The sequence below is a fragment of the Necator americanus genome, chromosome III, assembly GCF_031761385.1.
Source record: "Necator americanus strain Aroian chromosome III, whole genome shotgun sequence".
Taxonomy (NCBI): domain Eukaryota; kingdom Metazoa; phylum Nematoda; class Chromadorea; order Rhabditida; family Ancylostomatidae; genus Necator; species Necator americanus.
In genome coordinates this window covers 35,178,159-35,201,130 of record NC_087373.1, presented here as the reverse complement: position 1 = coordinate 35,201,130, position 22,972 = coordinate 35,178,159, and the positions used below count along the sequence as shown (strand labels likewise).

Genomic DNA, 22,972 nt, shown 5'->3' with positions numbered 1-22,972 from the left:
CCAACCACGGGCCATATGCATAAAACTCGATTGAGTTGCGCAAACGGCAGCGCTCGATTCAGCGCTCTGGAGCTAGCGATTGGGATTGAGCTGGGACCTTCGCGAACTACAGCGATGAATGGTGCCAGCGAGGATCATATCAATTCTAGCCACTACGCTCCACCGTACCGCTTCGAGCGCAGCTGCTTACGCAACTACACCGAGCTTCACGTCGTTGTAACCCGACGATAAGTTGTGGACCAGAGAAACCAACAATCTGTAGTCTAAATAGCAAAATACATGTCTTGCTGGGTGAAATATCTTTACTTTTGGTTTAAAAGATAGAAAAAAGTGCCGAGAAGGAGTAGAAAGAGACTATGGCGCAACCATATGGCATAATAAGTGACTTGTGACCGTTACTAGCGTTTTTTTCACATATAGTGGGTTAAAACGACAGCGCAAGTGGAATCGAGGTGGGACCATGGCGAACTGCAATGGGATGGGTGGCGGTAGCGAGGATCCGTACACGATCCCACGCTCCACGGCCCCGCTTCCAGCGCAGCCGCTTTCGCAACCGCTCCGTGCTTCATGTCGTTTTGACTCTACTATGCATACACCAACAATTTCGACTTTCTCAGGATTTCATCTTCATCGTAAATATTTTTCTTGTCATCTTTAAAAAAATGAAATTTACATAAGGAAGGAATTTATGAAGAATTCTAGTAGAAGTGACCCCAAATCATATAAAATATGAATCATAGCTGAACATCTGCACCGATCATGAGATCTTAATTTTTGTGAAACATTTCAAACGAAGAATTTCACCGTTCCCTCCTCTCACTCCTGTGGCGAAAAGAAACCTAGCTGAGGTTCAAAAATTCACATAAACCCAACCGCATTGCTATTATGACGCGCTCGTATCCGTGAAGAAAAATCTATTCGCTTTCGTCCGCGTGCGAACGGCAGCGCGATAGCTGGACGAGTTCATATCAGCGAAAGTTTGAAAAGTATTTAGATCGAGAACTTGTTCAGAAGGGTTATGTCCGTAAATGAACCTGGTTCGAGCTCTCGGCAACCTTCCGCACATGTTGTCGAGCTATGGAGAAGAGCATCTCTTCCAGTAGAAGCGAAACCTGAAAATGTCCCGATTACGCGGACGCAGTAAGTTTTTTTTCCCCCGATCTCTTCTTTATTTTGCATTTCATTATTGTATTTCGTGGTGTAATCCTCTGTTTCACAGGATATCTCAACGGTTATCCGGGGAGCGTTCATGGCTGTGGACAAATCTTTCGCAAATGTCACCGTCCGACCAAGCGATAATGATGACCAGCTTGACGTCGATGTGGCCATATCCATGGGAACGAAGAGGGTTGAATTGGCCTCTACAAGCCGGGGTTTTTGCAAACTGCATCACTTCTACGTTGATAGGTTCGTTCCGTTCCATTCCATTCTTTTTCCAAGTGCAAATCACACGAGAGTAGTAATGAATCGATTCAAATATCGGACAGGGTTAGTCACCTAAGAGCGCCTCTCATAAGTCCGTTTTGAAGTGCAACTGTTATTACGTAATGTACTTCCATTATTTTTTTTTTACTTTCAAGCTATCTAGCTAATACTGCTGTACTCAGTTCACTTTTTTCCATCCTTTCCTTCCGAAAGACCGCTAGAAGCCTCTGTTTTCTGAAGTGCGAAAGTTCGACTTTCCTTGAATCTTGGCAGATTAGATTATCTAGAGATTGCAACTTGTCGATAGTCAATTTAGCAACAGCCAAGATTGTTAACAAACTTGATTACGGCTAACATTTCGGCGTCGTCGCCTTCGTCAGAGCCTGGAAAGTCGGATCATTTGTGATATATCTTCTCAAATGCCTCATCCAGAACAGGTAATCATCCCCTAAGATGCTACATCCAAAATCGAAACGGAAATCGAAATCAAATACGATAAAATCGATAAAAAGCGATTTTATCATAAAAAAAAAGCGATTTTATCAAGCGGAGGTCCGCTAATATCACGGAAACGCGGCTATCTAGGTAAGCACAACGTTTTGGACTCTTTTGGTTTCGATTTTGGATGTAGTATCTTAGGGGATGATAACTTGTTCTGGATGAGGCATTTGAGAGGATATATCACAAATGACCCGACTTTCCAGGCTCTGACGAAGGCGACGATGCCGAAACGTTAGCCGTAATAAAATTTGTTAACAATCCTCTGTTTTCTGTTATTTCCATGAATTTTTGTATTGGGAATCACAATCGAAGAAAAGTTACTCTAAACGAAGAGAATCAGGATTGTTCTTAACCTAAAAATAATGGATTGTATAGAAGTTAAGTTCTTCTAAGTTCAAAAAATCACAATATTTTACGAGTGGTAACGGAAACTTACCTTCTTCTTTCGTATTTCCCAGAATATATGAATATATTCAAGCATAGACGTGCATATAAATGCTTTTTTAAAGGCTTTTGTTGTTCTTTTTTTCAGCAACAAAAATCAGCTCCGATATGGTTAATTTCAATCCGAAAATGAGTTTCTTTGAAGCAATTAAGCAGTGTCCAAAGTCACCGTTCATATTTGGTGTCTACTCTTCTGGAATTGCATACTACGTGTTACGTCAGGTTTGTTAAGACCATTTTTTTTAAATACCTTAAGCAGATGGTTCTGCATATTTTCTTTGTTGCTAGCTATTTCTGTGCTGCTTTTTCATGCACCATGGTTCTCTTAGTGTGACTTTCATTCAAAGAAGTTCAACTCGTTACATTGGCAGTACTGAGGTCCTATACAACAAAGATTCTTACTGAATAAATATGAGTATGGAGTCCTGTCGGAACTCCATTTATAGTCAGTTTCTGATCTAATTCCTTTTTTGAAACCTCTGTACATTGAAAATAGGATTTCTAAAGTTCCAGATACGAAGCATGACTTTTCTTTGAAACGAGCATTCTGCAAATCTAAATCCTCTCGCTATACCTCCTTTCAATTCTTCTGCCTTCCCTAATTCTTACAGTCTTTATATTTAGTTTATTATTTTTATATTTGGTTCTTTTAAATCCTTCTCTTTCCCTTTTGAAACGAAAAAGAAAATTACTGTTAGTGACTTCGTACACATTATTGAAGGATAATGTTCTATTTCAGGTTTTCTTAGTACCTGATGTTTTTAACGAAAAGAAACCGTGCAGTTCCTGCATGCTATCTCGATCTGTTCTCATTTCTTTGTCAAGCGGGATATTTTTACCCATGCTGGCGTCGCCATACTTGTGTTATTACATAGTGAGTTTGAATGTTTTTGATATAGCTCTCTATGATTTCATTACTTCTCCCTTCTTTTAGTTGTTACAACGACAAGACCGAAAGTTCCCACCTGTGAAAAATTATCTGGACTTTTTAGCTCTCAGTTGGGAAGGTAGTATTTTTGTTTATTATGTAAGATATTGCACAGAAACATTCCTTTTTTTTTAGGAAGCCGTATCGCTAGACCTTTGCTTTTGAAGTTAATTCCGTTTCAAGCAGTAGTAGCTGCTTTGTCAACATATTTCCTTTTGTGGGGACGAGACAGGTATTTGTTGCTGTTTTAAACCTCGCACATGTTTGAGTTAAACGCGCTTTCTTATAGAAGCTAGAAAGTTACTCTGTAAAATGTCCATGGAGAGAGATTTATTTAATGCTACTGTTTTTCTAACAACGGCGCTTGTATAAATTTCATTTACGTTGTCGTCTTAGCTGATCTTTGACTGAGTTCGTACTATTTGCATTTTGGTTACAAAACAGTGGAAGAAAATTGTGAATTTATTAAATGTTCTACTTTATTCAAATGGTCTTCTAGTTGCATCCCAACATTCGTTCAATTTCATAGTGACGCCATAAACATAAACAGATATCATGATGTACAAGGTCGGCTAAGGTTGTGGTACAATTTCGTAAAGAGTTCCGCTCATGGTGAGACGTCAGCTTCAATCGTACTGCGGAACTGGCCCGAGAGTCCCACCTCGCCAATTTGAGCGCACCTATAGTATAGTCAGAACGACATGAAACGCAGTGCAGTAAGCGGTTGCGGTCGAAGCGGCGCGGTGGAGCGCAGCGATTAGGATCGAATGAGGACTCTTGCTACCACCGTTCATTGCTGCAGTTCGCTGTGGTCCCACATTGACTCCAACCGCTATCTCCACCGCTTCCAGCACAACCACTTACGCAACTGCACTGCGCTTCATTTCGTTTTGACCGACTATACCTAATTGAACGGAAACTCAAGTCGTTTTAAAGCGCTCTGCTGTTACATATAGTGAAGTTTTTGTTTGTTTATGAATAAATGCTAACTTTCAGGATGTTCGGGACACTTGATGCTGATCCAGATTTTGCTCGAGAACTGCTTGTTTCAATACAACTGAAGCCCAGCTTTAAAACAAGATTTATGGACTTTCTTCGGTCGGTACCGTACTGCAGTGACATCGTCGGTAAACCGGCTCCAGAAACTGAACGAGTACGAGTTAATTGATACCTAGAAGTTTAGTTGTTTCCGAAAGTAGATAGATTTTATTTTATTGATCAAATAAATGTGTTATTTCATGTTATTCACATTTTACACAAACATATTTTTGCACTGACCTTTTTCTTTGCATGCGATGCTTACTACTACTGACAAGTCAAGGACATTGTTATTGATCTATGATATGTGCCTTTAAAAACATCGGGGTGTTGTAATAAGCGAGAGCATTCCATATGACCATCTCTCACAGTGCACCTTTCTTGGAGTAACCGTTTTGGGTGTTCTAATGTTGTTGTTGTTTTTTCTTTTTCAACGGCGAAATCCTGTCGTTAATGATTCGTTTCCTTTGATCTATGATCTGTGCCTCCGCCTACGGGTATAATTCTAGCGTTTGTCTATCAACCTGTTTTAGCGCTCCCGTGATCCATAAAATTGTCAGACAACGCCGATTATATCCGCGTATCGATGTTGCTGAAGTTCATCTGTTTGACGTCATTTATTCCATTTGTCAATCCATTTCTTGCGTCCGCATTCTCATCGGTTTCTCAAGCCGGAAAAACATCGAACTGTGAAGATTGGAGTGAATATGGGCCTTGTTTCAGGTGAATGTTCTATAGTTTATTGAGAAATGACTTTGTTGACTACGTATGTGTAGGAACCTGTCCAAAATGCTAGGATTTCTCTCTACCGTCCCCGTTAAAGATCTCTCTTTCTTCGCGAAACGAAAACCGAGAAACAGTGCAGAATTCCTTAAAATAACGGAGTCGTTAGTCGCAAAAAGTCGCAACGAGATTTCTATTCAAATGAAAATCGGAGGAGAAAAAATTCTGCAAAAACCTCAGCACTCCTAAAAAGGCCATTATAGTTGTCGACACTTATGTTGCCTTGGGGACTGTCTGGGCGACCGCTGCACATCGACAGCAACCTGCGCAAATTTTTCCCTCAATTCACTGCCTTCTATCTTTTTTCCTACATTGACCCCTATCATCCAGAAAAACAGACATGCACAGTCCATCATCCAGAATCAGTTCTCTTTTCTTAATTTCCAATTATTATTCAAATCTTGGAATAGTGTATAATAAACGTGGTTAGCAAGTGGACCGTCGTTGTCAGGATTTTTTTTTTTTGGAAAAATCGGTAAGGAGCCTATCGTTCGTTCCGTGTGATAGGCGTAGAGTTCGATAAATTACACTTTCTCTTGCAGACAAGAGAAGATGAAAACATCCAATGATGATGGTTAAGCGGGTACGGAAAAAACGAGAAAATGGATATTATTTCTACCTATGTTATGATCTTTACACTAGAATTTGTAAAATATATATTACTTATTTTTTATTATTATATTATATTGTTTTTTTTATATTTTATATACTTTATATTTATATAATTCATTTTCATTCATTTATAGAAAGAAAGTCTTCAAAAAAAATCTCCTTCTCTGGAAAAAAAAGGAAGAAAGAAAGCAGTAAATATTTACGAGGGTATTTTAAATTAGATTATAGGTAGTTTAATAGATTATAGGTTTGTTTTATAGGTATTCATTTTTTTAAAATCAGTACCGTTACATTTTAATGAAGCTTCTACTGAAGTTTTCTAGGCTCTGCCTGATTTAAAAAAGTCCATTTCAATTTCCAATTCAAAAATATTTCCAAAAAAAAGTACAAAAAGTTTTAAGGTTAGAAAAAATACACCGAATATTCATATTTTCAAGAAAGTGGGCTCCAACTGCTTGGATTGCTTTATCATATATGTTATTCACGTTGAAATTTCTTAAAACGATTTCTTAAAACTTTAAACGACATCAAACTCGGCTAGAACTGCAATTTTTCCACCCCTCCCCACTGTTTTTCTTTGTTATCGCATGACGATTCTCTATGCGAGTGATTTTTTTTCAGCACCTCCGATCGTAGTTTCTGGCATAGATTGCCGCGACAATGCTACCAAAATAGATACATGTCGGTGAGTGGATTTGAGTGAATCTGTGAAGAAAAAGCTGGAAAATCAATGTTTACCGAACTAACAACTAACATTTTCCATTAAAAAAAATCGCAAGAATACTCTGAGTTGGCACAAAAAAGAACGTGTTAAATACATCAAACTTGAAAAATTCGTGGTTTTTATAGTTTCTATGTTTTTTTGTTATGTCAATGAGGTTTAGGTGAAACTTTATTATTGGCCTGACGTTTCGACAAACTCTACAAAAAGCTAACGTTTCGGCGTTTGTTATCGCCTTCGTCAGAGCCTTGAAAAGTCAAAGGCACCAGTAATTATTACCAGTTAACTTAAAGGCATCACTCCACGAATGTCTGGCATTAGTAAGGATTTGCATGGGAGCAGCGTATACGGGATCGTAGATTATGGATGGGTTTGTGATTCCGTCCATCTCTTCCTAATTGCCGTAAAAAATGGCCCGGAAGATACGGCTTCGAACGTTCCGGCGCGCTATTTTCTACAACGAGTTCGATTGGAGCGCACCAGCCGTGTGCACATGCAGCATCTTCCGTGCCGTTTTTTCCGCCATTTAGCAAGAAATGGACGAAATCACCCCCTCTCCTTAATCCATGATCCCGTATACGAATACTCCACCTGAAATCCGTACCACCTCAGATTCGTGGGGTGATGCCTTTAAAATTAGTGCAACATTGGCTGAGGACTCATAATACAACAAATGAGCATATTTTTGTCCGGTATGATTATGATGGCACGATGTGGTTACGGTGCACCAACGCTATGATAATATCTCATGGTCCCAACCTAGGATTTTCTGGGTTTTTTTTCGAAGGGTAACTAGATTCTCCTGAGTTCTTTTCTTCACGAATTCAAAGAACGTGGTTCTGTACGATTTTTCAACATGAAATATTCATTGATTTTTCTCATTCTTTCCCTCATTATTCTGCTATTTGTTAATATTTATTAATTTTTCTCATTTTCTCCCTTATTATTCTGTTATTTGTTACTTCATAAATTCTACTAATATTTTTGTTCTTCTTTTTTTAGACATTATTTTCAGCTTATAACTGGTATCGGGAATCCAATCGTACAAAAAGTGATGGACTATGCGGAAATGTTCAACAAATCCGCAGACGCTTGCGGCATGTGCAACGTACAAGTATCGTGTTCGCCACGATGTGAATACGCACCTGGGCTAGTGACCATTTTTGAGAAAAAAGAATATTTTTTTTTCTAAAAATAATAAGCAGTGTTCCAGAGGGAATTCGTTCGGCGTTGTCGATCGAATCTGTGATCTACCAACGGAAAAACAAGCATGTGCAATGACTGCACGAGCGTATGATGAAAATTCTGGTGTGTGCAAAGTTTGGCCACCCAGTTAAGTTCAAGAATTTTTAAATTTCAAGTTTTTTTTTTCAAAAGTACTTCTAATATTTGACTATTAAAATGAAATTAATGAGAGTGATTATTAAAAATAAATTAGGAAGACCTAGACTCGGGATTCGGAGACTCTCATAAATTTCTGTTAGAAACAGGACTATGCGTATGGCTGAAAATTTTCAGTTGTAGTCTTTTTGATGCACTTAAAACACAACGGGAATCGTTTTCTCAAAAAATTTAATAAGTTTCCATACTATCCTAGTGAGCTCTACTAAATAGCACAATTAAACCCAATTAATTAATTTCTAACAGCTTTTTTTTCTTGACAACACTGCGTTCCTATTTTGGAACGATGAAGCCAACCGATCAATCAGATCGTGGGATTTATTCCAATTTTTCTGTAAAAAGTCGCCTCATTTGAACATCTGGCAAAAAAAAAATCCGATCCTTATGTTTATAAGTTCGTAATATGCGAAAAAAAATGAGGAAAACAGCGAAAAAACAAGGAATAAACTGTCGAATGTCTTTTTATTCCATGTCCACTGATCCCTTTCAAGTTTCTTTTTTTTTTTCCTTTTTCAAGAGTTCCTCAACATATCTCGAGAAAGAGCGAAAAAAAATGGAGTTTTGTCGCTTCTTCACAAACATTATTCAAATTTTCGTCCAATCCACTTCTTTTTAGACCACCAATCGATCAATACTAAATTCTGTGAGGTGTAACCGTGTCAGGACAACATAAAGCGCGCTCCCGATCCGTAAGCGTCTCGGCTCGAAGCTGCGCGGTAGAGTTAGCGGCTGGGATCGAGGTGGGACCATCACGAAATGCAGCGATGAGTGATGTTAGGAAGGGTGGCCATCGATCCTAAGCGCCGCTTCGAGCGCAGGTGCCCACGCAACATCGAGTTTCATGTCGTTTTGACCAGTTTATGTTAAAGGCATCACCCCACGAATCCGGGCTGGTGCGGGTTTCAGGTGGGTTATGCCTATGCGGAGCCGTAGATTATGGAGAGAGGGGTGATTCCGTCTATTTCTCCCCAATTGCCGTAAAAAAAAACGGCCCGGAGGATACGGCTTCGAGCGTTCCGGCGCGCTACTTTCTACAACGAGTTCGATTGGAGCACGCCAGCCTTGTGCACGCGCCGCATCTTCCGGGCCGTTTTTTACGGCAATTAAGAAGAAATGGATGAAATCACCCTCCTCTTCTCAATCTACGACCAGTATAGGAACTCTCCACCTGAAATCCGCACCACCCCAGATTCGTGGGACGATGCCTATAAATATAATAGTCAAAGATTTGGTGGTTATAAGTACTAGAGAGCGCTGCTTGTTGAGAGACGCAGAAAGCCAGACGGTTACCCGGATGAGTTGGAAAGATGGTGATTCGTAATTGAATCACAGGCATTCAATTAGAATTATTATTATTAGTAATTATTCTGAATAATTATAGCAGTGGATATCGATCGATTTGTCGATTTTTAGATATACTACAGCAGTGGACTTCCTAGGTGCCCTTGTTCCCCCGAACATCCGCGATCAAGTATGGTCATTGAAACCATTGAACTGCATAAGGTACGTATCCTGGAGAACGTCAACGTATTTCAATGGAAACGCGGGAAATCAGCGTTTTCCTTAGAACTTTTTCTCAGAAAGCAAGTTTTAGCATTGAACAAAAGTGTTATTGTTGCTGTGCACCATACCATCCGAATCCATGCGACGCTCAATGTACACTACAACCATGCAGTCGACGCCAAGCATTCTCTTCAGCACAGATCAAGATTTTACGCCGAAAATGGTTGGCAAAAATTGAGGAACAAGACTGAGAGGAATCGAAAACGCTATTTTCCCATCCTTAATCCTAGATCTTTGCAGTATTTTAGTCCTTATTCAGTAATGATCGTATTTTTCGAATTTACCTCCCACCATGACAAATTTTCACCTCATAATTGTCGCAAACCTCATTTAACCTCAATGACGAGTTTTCACCTCATAATTGTGGTAAACCTCAATCGCAATATCAGCCCCTAAAGAAAAACTCGCTATTATTCCTTGATTTATTTTATAGATACTGCCTTTAAATGTGTGCCACCCGTTGCAATTCACTTCTCCATGTCACGTCATAAATATTTGCATGTCATCGATGTCGCCTATACAAATAAAGTCATAAATTGACAATGATGAGGGGAAAAAATGACACCATCCGTTCATTCTCCAGTGGATCGTAGGATTTTGATGTTTCATCCTTTCGTTAAACCTTATTTACCTCCTTTTACAGGACAGATCCGAACGGTCGCATTTCCTTGTTTTAGAATCGATGAAATAATAACTGAATTTAAATAAAAATCCTTTCCATATCTGGGTCCTGGTTGGAAGAAGCTTAGGGTGAAAATATGTCCGAAGGACGTATAAGTGTAATTAACTGTAACTGTAATTCTTGAAAAGCATTTAAACATACTGATCCCCATCATCAGGTTACTTTACTGAGAGAAAAAGGTTAAAATCCTTTTTAAATTGAATTGAATTTAAATTGAAGGGATGCACAGAAATACTAACTATTAGATGTTTATCATCATTGATAAGGAAAGCTGAAAGAAAATACCTGTTTCTAGTTTGATGGACAGAACTGGAACTAAACATAACCGTTACGCTGCAAGACGAGGCGCTATTAGCCGAAAGCTATGGCCACTACAGATAAAACAATATCACAAAGGAGGAGAACTAGCTGAAGCGCTGGTCACTCATCACAAACATATCACAACGCGTGAAATTCAACTGAAATAGAAAACTGGTTCTTGAAGGAAAGCAGCAAACAAAGCTAAAGAGCAATTGAAATGAATGAACTATGCTAAGCAGTGAAACCCGCTAATTTCTCAGAATAGAAGCTAATACAGTATGCAAACGTTGGAAATTATGTAACACACAGTAACACAATTATATTATTTCATTGGTCGCATTCTCAAATCGACCATTTCGTTCTCTCGTTGAATATGACGAGGCTGAGGTGGAGCCTTACTTGTAGAGAAACGTCTTTCTAGTATTTCACCATCAACGCGACGGTTTACAATGGGGATACCTAAACAATGCAGTCGAAAGGACTTAAACAGGGCGTAACGCCATCAAAAAGAACACTTTTCCGAATGCAATGCAAAACAATGAAGGTGCAAATAATTGTAATTACGGAACGCTAACCTACTCCATTAGCCGAACCAGTTGTGAGATTTCTACTGATCTCCAATAACTTCGAACATAATGTTGGTATAGAAAGGCCTTCTGTGCGTAGTTGTTCAACGCACGCTTCTGTAAAAATTGGAGCTTTTGAATATGAATTCAACAAAAGATGTAAACGAAAACAATGTGAACATTTTCTAAATAAGATAGAACTTTAGACGAAATCAAATAGTGAAGTAAACCATGCAGTGTTTCACTGTAAAAAAAAATTGATTAGAAGTAAGGATTTTCCACTGAAATCAGTCAAAAGTCGAGCATATCTATAACTTTTCCGCGCTAGCATAAAATTATTCTTTAGAAGTGAATTTTGGATCCTCATGAAGAAAAACTTGGATGTGATGAATGGAGAAAAGAATTTAAAAAGAACAGGAGCGAATATTGCGCGAATATTCCATGATTGTATCCAATCAGTTGAGAGTGATACACCTACGATAGGAGGGCAGAGGGAAGAGAAAGAGGATGTGTGTGATTACGGTAGAGATGCCCAAAGTTCTCACAACCTCATCAAACGCACTCAAAAAGACATTTCTCACCAATATTTCTTGCTGCTTCATTGCACACAATATCTTTCTCATTCAGACGGATTTGTAGGCACGCAACTTGCTCTTCCATTAAATGAAGCTCCTGAGAGGAAAAAAAATAATACACCACATCGCATTAGAAAAGAGATAAGCGCTAATACCTTTTCCCATGACGGTGCCTGATTAACGACGTTCTGCATAACTTTTTTTGGAGTTGCAGGAGGAGTAGCTCCTAACGCCGCAGAAACCTCTGAATTGCTCGACTATGAGCATAAAGATCCAAAATTTCCTACTCAAATGAACTCACGCGGTTTTTCAAGGACTGAGTTCTTGACCTTCGACAACATTGTGGACGTAATGTTACGCAGACCAGTTGGAGTGTCCTCATGAGGAGTTTCGTTCGCCACAGGTAAACCTTGACGACCACGATTCGGATGGTCGGCACCGGTGACTGTCATGTGGGAGAAATTGCTCAGTGCACCCAACGTTGCTGGTCGTTGATATTTCTGCATATAAATACGTAAAATTAAAAGAAAACGTGTACATCCTTCCGAAAAAGAACGCCGTGACCGCCGGCACTTAAGTGCCTCCGAACGATAATCGTTCGATTTAAGTGAGTAGGAGATGAGCGTGAGTTTCCGAAGACGAGTAGCGGTGACAGGAGCAAAGAATAATGCTAAGGACTATACGTAACTATAGTTTCCCCTAAGTTTTATTTATTTATTCGCCTAAGTAGATCAGTCTCTGTTCAGTCAGAGAAACAGTAATATAACGAAAAAACCTGACTTACTAGTTAAAAACACCTGAATTCACTATGAAAAAACTGATCACTGGTGCTCAGAAATTCCACGTCACCATGTTTTCAGAGATTTTTTCTCTGAAACAGGCATCCCGATATGTCAACAAAACATCAGGATCACCCTCACCTCGGCGCAAACCAATAATAGGCTGCACATGAGCAACTACAAAATACACTTACTTTTGGATTCCTGAAGTGCAAAGCCTGTTGAATAAAAGTGGTAACATCGACAATTGGCGGGTAACGCATCAAGTATTGCAGACAACCACCGTAGTCCGATTGGAGCACTTCAAAATAAACAGAATGAAAGACCTCATCTGTAGGGTAATGCAGAGAGCGGAAGATGGAAAAGAGAGAAGAAAACAGAAAAGCTAACAAGAAAAAAACGAAAACGAACGAAAAATAATGGACACTAAGGGAAATGAAAAAGTTTCAAAACTCACAGAGATGTCGTATTTGAACGAGCATCGCTACAAAAATACATTCCACCATTCTGTTTATCGGTCGGTCACACAGAAGAACATCCCAAATGTATAGGAGATCATGAATGGCAAACTCTCGACCAAACAACAACCGTAACCATCGACTGAAAGGTAAGAAGCTTCCTATGCTTTAGAGAACGAAAAATTCAAAAACTAATATGAAGTGGGAAGAGAGGTTGAGATTCAGGACATTTTAATAAAATGATGTACAAATATTAGCAAGGAATCAGATCCATTTGAAATAAGTTTCTCGGCTGAAAAAAGAGAAGTTAAAAACTTACATCCCATATAATTGGGGCGGAATGTCAAGGTGGTTTAAGTGATCTGCCAGCATCGGATCAACAGAATGAAGTCGTTCACCAATTGCGACTAACTCACGCATTATGTGAGAGGTAGGAGTGGCGTCTTGGACGCTAAAATCTTCCAGATGAGACAAAATATCGGCAATGAAAAAAGGAAAAAAAAACGCATCTACCGCATGAAGGGCCCGGATTCGTTGATCGAAGGCTTTGGTGATGGTGTTGATGATGAGTCTTCATACCATTTCGCCACCTCTAGCATTACTTCACAAAACATCCCACTTAAATCGTCTTGGTATGACATAAACAGCCAGTAAAATAGTTGGTAGTCAGTAACAGAAACATACTAGCTGTCACTTTCCAAGTATTCAGGGTTGTAGACATGGAAAAGGATGGAGCGATCCTCATTTGAAAGCATTCTGTAGGAAAAAAAAACCTCTCATTTAGAATCCCATTAAGTTCTTAGTCTAATATATTATAGCAAGCTACTACAAGCTGCAGATCTAAGTATTTAGAAAAACTCACTTCAGGCCTCCGTTCTCATCGCAATGACAAAAAGATTGCTGGTCTGAATACAACACAAACATCAATGGAGCAAGAATCTCATGCATTCCCTGAATATTTGGGATTATAACAGGACGTGAAGCATTACAATGGGACTGCCTCACCTGTTTATATGATACAAACGAATTCTCCTTAGCATATATCAACAAAATATCGCACATCATTCGACGAATGTGTTCCTGTTGAAAAAATTCAAGTTCTGGGAAGCTGAAATTCGTTGACAACAGTGAAATTTGCAGCAGCGGACAAGTTCCCGTGTCAGAATAAAAGATGCTTACGTTCTCCCAACATCTTTTGATATGAGATCACGGAGGTCATGGTCTGCAAAGTATTGTTGCCATGGATTCTGAAAATTCACATACACTGCGTAGAAGTTAACGTGATAGCTGATGTTTCTAGTTTTGAAAAAAAAATGATGGCCTGACTACCAAATAAATAAATTTAAATTATTTGTAAAGCAAATTAAAACATGGGCGATGAGCGACAAGACGGCTAGCAACAAGAAAAAAAAAGAAAAATGAGTGAAAGAATCTGTGTGGCAGCCTTACAGGCTACGTGTGAACGAGCCGTAACTTAACTCAATGTAACGTACATGGTCCGCCTGGTCAAGAGGATTATTCACTTGAGGATCCTGACAAAATCGATCATCATGCGGATTAGGGATGTTTTTCTGCTTGAGGTGAGCATATAACTTCCTTGCACGACTTGTTACCGAAACCCATTCGACTTTGGAGATAGGCAAACACTTTAAATGGATCTGAAAAACAGAAGATAGAGTCATTAAGGAAGGAAGTCTGGGAAATGAAGTTTCCGTTTAGCTTCTAGCCAAGCAGCAAAAAAAGAGAACTGAGCACCAATTTACATGATTCACTAACCCTCCAAGCGATGGACCGAAGGTTGGAGGTTCTTAGACCTCCTCTTAAACAAAATGTCTTCAAGATGTCGATAGTGAGCTGATCACTCAGAACAGAAGAATACTCATTCCTAAAGAGCAAGGATAAACATACATACATGCATTAACTAGATCTCAAATACTAATTTGCAGCAAATACTACAGGAGTTAGCACAAAAAAAGCACAAATTCCTGAAATGGGAGTCAAATTACATGAATAAAATAAATCAGAATTGATGCGATTGTAAAAACATCCCCGTCTGTTCCCCACGTCCCACATCAAATGATTCTTACTGTCCAATCACGCAATTTGTTGACAGAATCAGATCCATTTAAAAAAAAAAACAGATGGAAACAAAAAAGGAAACCGCGCTAAAATTACCGACCAGGTTGGCTCCTGAGATGAATTCTCCATGTTTCAAACGGACAATTGAACGAATAACGAATAAAATCACCGTAGTGGCGTAAAGAATAGAATGAATATAAAAACTTCAATCACGTTTAATCAAATCAGCCTGAACCAATACAAAGTCCACATTATGGAAATGGTTGGTCGCTGAAATATCAAACATTGAGAATGTACCTTATTTTACAGGATCATCGGGAGCAAATTGATTCACGTCAGTGAAGGATCAACAAGGTCGGAAGACAAGTATTATTAAAATAACGATAAAAATGAAACTTATGCAAACATCTTCCACTGATCATAAATGTAGCGATAATCTCGAACTAAGACTGCAAACGTTGGGAATGTATGAAAGACAAAAAAAGACAGATTCTTTTACAAACTTATTGAATAACTGGAATAGAAAATGAGCGTCACTCGCTCGCAGACAACACTTTGTGAAAGATGAAATCTAGAACAAGCTTCTTATCTCAATAAGCTTACGAGAGCGTTAAATTCGAAGAATTCCAAGGAAAAAAGGAGAGAATGGAAACACGCGTCATGGGCGATGAGAAATCCATAATTTCCACTTGCAAATGGCGTCATTTATTAAAGCTATCACGACTTTCGTTGCTAAATGTGTTACGCCGCATTAGGGTCCCAAGTTATAACTGTAGACGTTTAAGACTCATCCATTAAGCGAGTTCGATAAATTATAACCACATTTTTCCAACAGCTGAACGTGTCCAGCTCCTTACAGGTAATCGTAGGAATGTCTACATTACTTTGCCTAACGGACAAAGTGTCTGGCGTTAAAGCCAGCACATCACGAATCTGACGTGGTATGAATTTCCCATGGAAAGCTTCCATACAGGGTAGATTGCGAAAAACCAGGTGGTTCCGCTCATCCCTCCGTAGTCGACGTAAAAAACGGTCCGGAAGCCGCCGTTCTTTACGATTTTCTTGCATTAAAACGTGCTACCCCTCTGCAAGCGCCGCAACGAGCGAGCCCTCAAGGATTAATAAGGTCTCCTCACCAGGCTATTCAAGTTAAACTAATGAATAATCTGAAGGGGACCGGAAAGTGTACATAGAATCGCGTTCTAACGCACCTCGTAGGAACTAAAGCGATTTCCATGGCGTTTCTTATAACAGAGAAACTTCTTCTTAATCACGGAGAGATGAACGAAGCAATGTGGTTTTCCGCAATCTTCGTCCCCTTGTAAAAACTTTTCATGAGAAATCCATACCACGTTTACAGTACGCTGCCTTTAATCAATCCGCTTGGTATACGTTAACGCGTTCACCTCAATTCAGAAGTGTTTAAGGTATATGAACGCGTGTCTAGCCTATACAGTGACTTACCGAGGCTAGCCGATGCATCAAGTCACTATTTTTATCCTCACAGACAAGTCTTACACCAATTTATCGACCACTAAGGGATTGGAGGAATGGTTGAGACTTGACGTGACTAAGGCTTCGAAGCACAGATCAATCGTGAAGTCACAGCTGAACCTCTTACCGACTGCGCTGCACTCGACGTTTACTTTGCATACTTTCAGGTAACAGCACATTTACTGTCGCTGTGACTTATGTTTAGCTGGGACACCGTGACGCATTCACAACAATCCACACGCTTGCTTTGCTCGATACTTTCCCTCTGCGCTTTGCCTGCCCTAATCGAACGCGTTCCTCGGCAGGCCACAAAAACATGGATATCGGCATCTCTACGGATCTGCACTTTGAGAGATACTATTTCTCCTATCCATAACACGGAATTCTAGAAAACCTGAAGAGGTAATCAATTACAGCAGAGATGAAGGAAATGAAACATATATTAGTAATCTACCGACGAAGACAAGGGGGAAAGTGGAAGAAGAACAAGCACGGATGAGCATAGACATAAGCTTTGTACGGATTCGGGTGATGGGCGTGACCGCGACGGGGGAAGTGAATCCAAGCTGAGCTGACGTGGCGTCGCTAGTGTCACCCGCTAGACAATGACTACTATTATATAACGCTTCAGAAAGCAATAAGAAGAAAAAACGCAGACGTAGGGAGCCCCAGTCTATTCAAGTTCAGTGAACCAGGCAGAATGTAGAATAACTAAGAAAACTGTGGAAAAATTGTCAGACAACCTCGTTTCTATGAGTAAGGGTGCAAAATAAGTATTCGTAACAGGAAACACGGAAAAAGAATCTCCTATACAACTTCTCGAGAATTTCCAAAACTGGTCTCACCCATATTGGGTGAGATTTGCAATATTTTGCGAGAGATAACAGTCGTACGTGAATATGATGTGGGCAGAGGCAGAAGCATAGCATCACATGGAAACGCGATGACGTGCATTGAAAAGATAATTCGATGTGGATAGCTATAAAAGAGAACGCAGCGGGAAAGATTCTTTTTTTCCCCATCACATCTTGGTGAAACGCTATCGAACAGAGTAGGGAAGCTCGACTACGTCATCGGACACGACACTCGCCTAACGCGAACATGAAAGTGCTCGCTTTTTTCGAAGTTTTTTTCAAATTCTAGAGTGCAATGTATTCTGTTGGTTGTTTTTTTTTCCTTCGGAACATCAATAAAAGCTTCATCTAATTGAATTTACGCCGATATTTCGAATTAAAAACAACATATACCACGAAACCGACGATGCTGGGATTTCTTCAAGAAAAAATAGGAGCTGTAGATCACGAAAGTTAGCGCAATACAGCTCATTTCCACCTAATGCTTTTGAAAAACTCCGTGGGAGAAAGCCTTGTCGATCGAATTTTCCTACGATGCAACTAACAGCGCGTCACGTACTTGAGTGCGGGACATAGGCCGCATCTGTGAGCGAGCCAACAACCAAAAAATAGAATGGGGTGCTGGCGCTTCCTCTCTTCTTCGATATGCCTACCCTCAAATATCCGACATTTACTTAGGTGCTTCATAGGAAACTTCGATCGAGACCGCTTCTCATGCAGGATTGCAGTTTGTTAGGAAAAATAGGGGGAATTGAGCGTGATCCCGTTCATACTCATGATCCACACCCCTATCCCTATCGTTTTCTCCAGTAATCCCAACATCGTCAATTTTGTGCTATGCTACCTTTAACTACAACACTGAATAAGTAGAAATACTGAAACATGCTTTCATCTACATTAAAAGGAAAAGAACGGAAAGGGGAACAGAAGATTCCGACCATCAACCGCGTCCAATACGATCGATACAACAGGATAAACAAGTTTTGGACCGTAGATTGCATGTACTGCTACTATACAATAAGAATTCGTCATCCCAGTACATGTATTCAAATGTTTCGAAATGAATACGTTTATCCGAGAAAAGTTTAGGTTCTGTTACGGAGCGCTAAACACACATTTTGTGTCAGGAAATCGACCAAATGATATTGGATAGCACCGCTAGAAAAAAAAAACGGGCGTCGATTGTTGCATTCTCATTCTAACCATCTTCTCAGGGACAAATATAATGGATGTATTAGGTTAAGATGCAGTAGTCGAAATCCTTCATCCCATCGATATTTCTTTATAAAAAGCCCTACAGGAAAACCCCGCAAGGATACGCATCTACGAATTGGTGACTGAGACAAATAAGTGTTAAGTGCAACGAAATGAAGCAATTATGGGGAAAAGCGAGGACAACCCCAAAAAGTGGTCGTAATAGCCACCTAATTTCTTGCGGTATGTACCACTAAACAGGGTTTGCTGATTTTGTTATTATGTTAATTACCACAATTATCACACACAGGCGTTTGCGGGATTCGAACATTCAGCGCTCATCTTCCCCGTTCGCGTTCACCTACTTCATGATTTCACGTGGATTTCCACTGTTGGGCTCAGATCTCAAGAAAATTGTGATTAGAGGACCAGATGCAACCTCCCACCTCTCCCTCCTCTCTTTTCTCGGTATTTGTTAGTTCCTGAATTCCTGAGCAATGATCAGTAGATTTGCCCATGTTAAACTGCCCGTGAACCCTGGCATGTTAAAAAAACATAGTTTTTGATTGATCTGCTTGAGATGCAGCCAAGCAAACCAATCAAAACCTATGCTTTCAACATGTTAAACTTATTTTAAAAACATCCTCGAAAATCATAGTTCTGGTAGGTGGTGGTCACGTCACTAGATCCAGCAAAGGAGGTGAACACTAGCCGATGTGTTGTCCTTTGAGTTTGCCCATCTTTTTGTAGGATGATGAGGCATCTAAGAGGATAACCCAGTGATGGCTTTGATTTTCCCCAGGCTCTGACGAAGGCGATAACGAAACGTCAACCGTCAGTCAGTAAAGAAAGATCAATACCGATCTCGTCTAAAGCTCACGCAAAACACCCAGAAGATCATCAGATGTTTCGAAAGGAAAGCAAAAATAAATCCACTTGGCTTCCTAGAAAGCAGGGAAGTGGGGAAATCCACATGTGGACCGACGTAATCCCAAACCTACACCGAACTCAAAGACTTCCCGACTATCTATTAAAGAAACACTGCGATCTGATTAAAACCATAGGCCACGTGACTGAAACGGAGCAAAGCACATGAGGAAATTGAAAAAAAATCGAGTTACGGCAAGACGAGGTGTTGCCCGAGTTCTCACGGGCCCGCCTCCTACCGATTCTACAAGTTCTTCACGGGACCAAATCCCCGAACGGTTAGCTGAGTATCAAATTTTTAGTACAGCACATGAACAGCCAAATCGTTGAATTCGCTCTTCATTGGGGGTTTTCGTTTCTAAACTTTCTTTTTAACAATGGATTTGGATTTGTTTAGAGATCTTATATAATTTCAAATGGAGTAACTATAGGGCGTGTCCGGGGATTTGTTTATGAACACGTGTTCGGTGTTTCCCCATATTTAGCATGTGATTAACCCATTTGGGAGCATTTTGTGTTGTCGATGCGACTTTTTTGAACTTTTTCTTTTCAATATTTTAGGTGGATTACACTGCATCTTTGGTTAGTCATTTTATTTTTCTCCCACCAACCATTCTAGAAGGAGACTGATTGGTTTCTCAAGAGGGTTTATTCGACCTAATTTTTTCTATAGTTTGAACTACATAATTGCTCTTTTTTGAGTCGGAGCGCTACAGTCATCTTTACCGAAGATCCTATCCTCTTTTTTTTATTGCAATAGTGCATTTTTAATTTGTGAAAACTTCACGTCTTGCTTGTGCTCTGTGAAATAACTCGTAAAACTAGAGATAATACCAAATTCCAGTAAACAATGCGCAAATCTAAAAACTCTCAAAACTTGGTTTTCATGACGTTATGTTTCATGGACTGTAAGATGCATTTCGAATAGTTCTCCATGTTGGGTTTTTGCCACTAACAAGTGGGCGTAGTTTACAAGTATCTTAGTGAATACGTGACTACATCTACAAAGAATCAGAAAGGTGTAGAAATTTGCATGATATTTTCATCAATCCGTCACTTGACGTACTTTCACTTCAACTCATCCACTCTATAGTTGTAAATAGTTGTTTCGTTTTGTAGCCTAAACGCAAAACCCGATCCATTGTTGAGAGGGAGATCCATCATCGAAACTTTGCGGAACACTGTGCTTGAAAATCGAGCGAACATATTTTTGCACTTTTTTTCATTAGCGGTATCGTGACGTTATCAGTCATTACCGAAGTTTGTTACAAATTTTCCATCACCGAAAAAAGAAAGTATACAGCTAAATGACGTGCAAGCTTTTTTTTTTACTGTAGATGCTGAAGCTTCGTAACGATTATTCGTACTTAAGTTTTCTCGCCAGTCGTGTTTCATAGTTTATTTGGATTGTGATTAAGTGATTCCGTGTTTTTTTTTCAATATGTTCGATTTTCGGTAACCATGTCGGGCGGATTCGAGCCGTTCGCCCTTACTGAGGACGATGTGCTGAAACTGATCGCTACACAAGCACACATTGGTTCCGCCAATGTTGACTTCCAGATGGAGCAGTACGTGTATCAGCGTCGCTTCGATGGTAGGTAGATTTTTTTTGAATTTTCATTGATTATTCAGCTTCGTCAGTAGATCGAATCATGTTCTTTTAACAGGAACTTACATCATCAACCTAAAGAAGACATGGGAAAAGCTGCTTCTCGCTGCTCGTGCCATCGCTGCTGTTGAGAACCCCGCTGATGTTGTTGTGGTTTCTGCCCGACCATACGCTCAGAGGGCTCTGCTGAAATTCGCTGCACACACCGGAGCCACTGCTATCTTCGGACGTTTCAGTCCGGGATGTCTGACCAATCAGATCCAAAAGACTTTCAAAGAGCCACGTCTTCTGGTTATTTCTGATCCTCGTGTTGACCACCAGGTCTGTATTTAAGTTTTGGCTTCGATTATTCTCCTCATTTTCTTTCACTTCTCTTTTTTTCTTCTTATATATTATCTGTTATAACATGCCCAGCAATGATTGGATATAAAGTGTAGCCGTTCTGAGGAGCATTGACGTGGTCATATATCAGCTCTATCAGTTAACATCTTTGCTTGCAAGGTGCCATGTACTCAAAGTGCATCGTTTTTCTGAACTGTTTACCGCACGATTCTCAACTTTTTATCCTTTTGAGTGGTTCCATTGGTAAGAAAAATCTTAGTGAATCTTAGTTTCATCGGGGAGCTATGCTTAATCAGGTGTAGATCAGATTTCAACTAAACTCGCTGCGGAGTAAAGGGCATCTAAACTTGGCAGATCAGCTGTTTTAGGGGCGCATTTTATGCGTAGATTTTTTAGGGGACGAAACAAGTTGGTGTCATCTATTTTTGTACTTAATTACACGCAAAGTGTGCTATAAAAAAGACATAGAAGATAAACCATACTGCAATACCTAGCATTTTTTTTGTGGTGGGTTCTGTCATCGCAGGAGGTGAAAAGTACCTGGGAGAGATTCCTTTCGCAAATCCAGTGTGATTTTACCTAGTGACTGGATAGATCTGCGTCTCGTCATGAATTAAACCAACGTAGCGTAAAAGCTCGGTTTTCATTGAAACCAACGTAGCTTTATGCAATAGACTACGATGACTTGTATCTTTTTTCAGCAATACAAAGAATTTCTACTCGCGACATCTCAGCTGAGATTCGGTCTTTTTTTTAAACAAAATAACATTCTTACCCTTTTTCATGTAATTGTTAGCAAATAGTTGATGTTATTCAGAAGTTTTGTTATCATTTCAAGATGTGACATATTCAGCGTTGTTTAGTTCATTATTTAATCAGCAGTGCAGTTTGATACTAGTGGTTAATGATGGCACACATAATCGTTATTCGGAGAATTGGTTGTCAATCTTTTTGGATTTTTTTTTTTGCTTAGATCTATGATATTTATGCTTCTCATTACTTTACGATTGTCTTGGTCTCTTTGGCTTTCACTTCATATCTCTTTTAAATGTGAAGATTCTTGATCTGCCTGAAATTTTAACACCTCTGGGATTTAGGTTGTCACGGAAGCTTCTTATGTCAACGTGCCGGTCATTTCCTTCTGCAATACGGAGTCTCCCTTAAAACTGATCGACATTGCCATCCCTTGCAACAATAAGGTAATAATTTTAAATTTTGGCCTTTTGTTTGTGGGTGAGTTCATGTCTTCCTTCCGTTATTTCATATCTAGTCAATTTTAGGGAGAGCAGTCTATCGGACTCATGTGGTGGCTGCTGGCTCGTGAAATCCTTATCCTCAGAGGAAAGATTTCTCGCCAGACCGGATTTGTACTAGATGACAAGGAAATTATGCCCGATCTTTACTTCTACCGTGATCCACAAGAGTCAGAGAAGCAAGAAGCAGCTGAAGTCATGCCCGAGATCAAGCCCGACTATGAAGTGCCTGGAGAGACCGTCGATTTCACTGCTCAACCCGATATCAAGGACTGGGCTGCGGAGACAGCGACATGGAACCCTGGAAGCAAACCAGGAGAAGCGGCTGGGGAATGGGGAGCTGGTGCGCCTACAACCACATGGTGATCAGTGCTATTCAGATCATATTTGTGATCATCTGTTCGTTGTTGTTTACGACATAAAATGTTATTTTCTGTTATCCTG

General features: G+C 39.8%; 3 protein-coding genes across 5 annotated transcripts; 2 read left to right on the top strand and 1 right to left on the bottom strand.

Annotated features, from left to right (window-relative positions):
• Positions 1-1,018: 1,018 nt before the first annotated feature.
• On the top strand, positions 1,019-9,607 carry RB195_011980 (uncharacterized protein; the record flags this gene model as incomplete). 3 transcript variants are annotated; one of them, XM_064193623.1, is made up of 13 exons in its annotated part: positions 1,019-1,140; positions 1,220-1,407; positions 2,459-2,592; positions 3,110-3,244; positions 3,305-3,377; positions 3,434-3,530; positions 4,295-4,425; positions 4,897-5,059; positions 6,353-6,416; positions 7,468-7,601; positions 7,666-7,760; positions 9,278-9,356; positions 9,448-9,607. In XM_064193623.1, 13 exons carry the CDS (start codon positions 1,019-1,021, stop codon positions 9,605-9,607), a joined length of 1,575 nt encoding a protein of 524 aa, XP_064051205.1. The 3 variants fall into 3 exon arrangements, with proteins under 3 accessions (XP_064051205.1, XP_013290745.2, XP_064051206.1); XM_013435291.2 differs by lacking the exons at positions 4,897-5,059; positions 6,353-6,416; positions 7,468-7,601; ... (1 more) ...; positions 9,278-9,356; positions 9,448-9,607 and having other exon boundaries at positions 4,295-4,466; XM_064193622.1 differs by lacking the exons at positions 1,019-1,140; positions 1,220-1,407; positions 2,459-2,592; ... (4 more) ...; positions 9,278-9,356; positions 9,448-9,607 and having other exon boundaries at positions 4,923-5,059; positions 7,666-7,789.
• Positions 9,608-10,720: 1,113 nt separating this feature from the next.
• RB195_011979 (uncharacterized protein) lies at positions 10,721-14,984 on the bottom strand (the record flags this gene model as incomplete). The annotated part of the gene is made up of 16 exons (XM_064193621.1): positions 10,721-10,857; positions 10,974-11,081; positions 11,546-11,636; positions 11,695-11,783; positions 11,841-12,039; positions 12,513-12,619; positions 12,776-12,918; positions 13,096-13,227; positions 13,290-13,394; positions 13,461-13,532; positions 13,639-13,727; positions 13,782-13,884; positions 13,956-14,023; positions 14,270-14,434; positions 14,553-14,661; positions 14,956-14,984. 16 exons carry the CDS (start codon positions 14,982-14,984, stop codon positions 10,721-10,723), a joined length of 1,746 nt encoding a protein of 581 aa, XP_064051204.1.
• A 5,801-nt stretch (positions 14,985-20,785) lies between these two features.
• RB195_011978 (uncharacterized protein) lies at positions 20,786-22,894 on the top strand (the record flags this gene model as incomplete). Its single annotated transcript, XM_064193620.1, has 4 exons — positions 20,786-20,918; positions 20,992-21,254; positions 22,373-22,474; positions 22,556-22,894. The coding sequence occupies 4 exons, from the start codon at positions 20,786-20,788 to the stop codon at positions 22,892-22,894; spliced, it is 837 nt and encodes a 278-aa protein (XP_064051203.1).
• Positions 22,895-22,972: the final 78 nt, after the last annotated feature.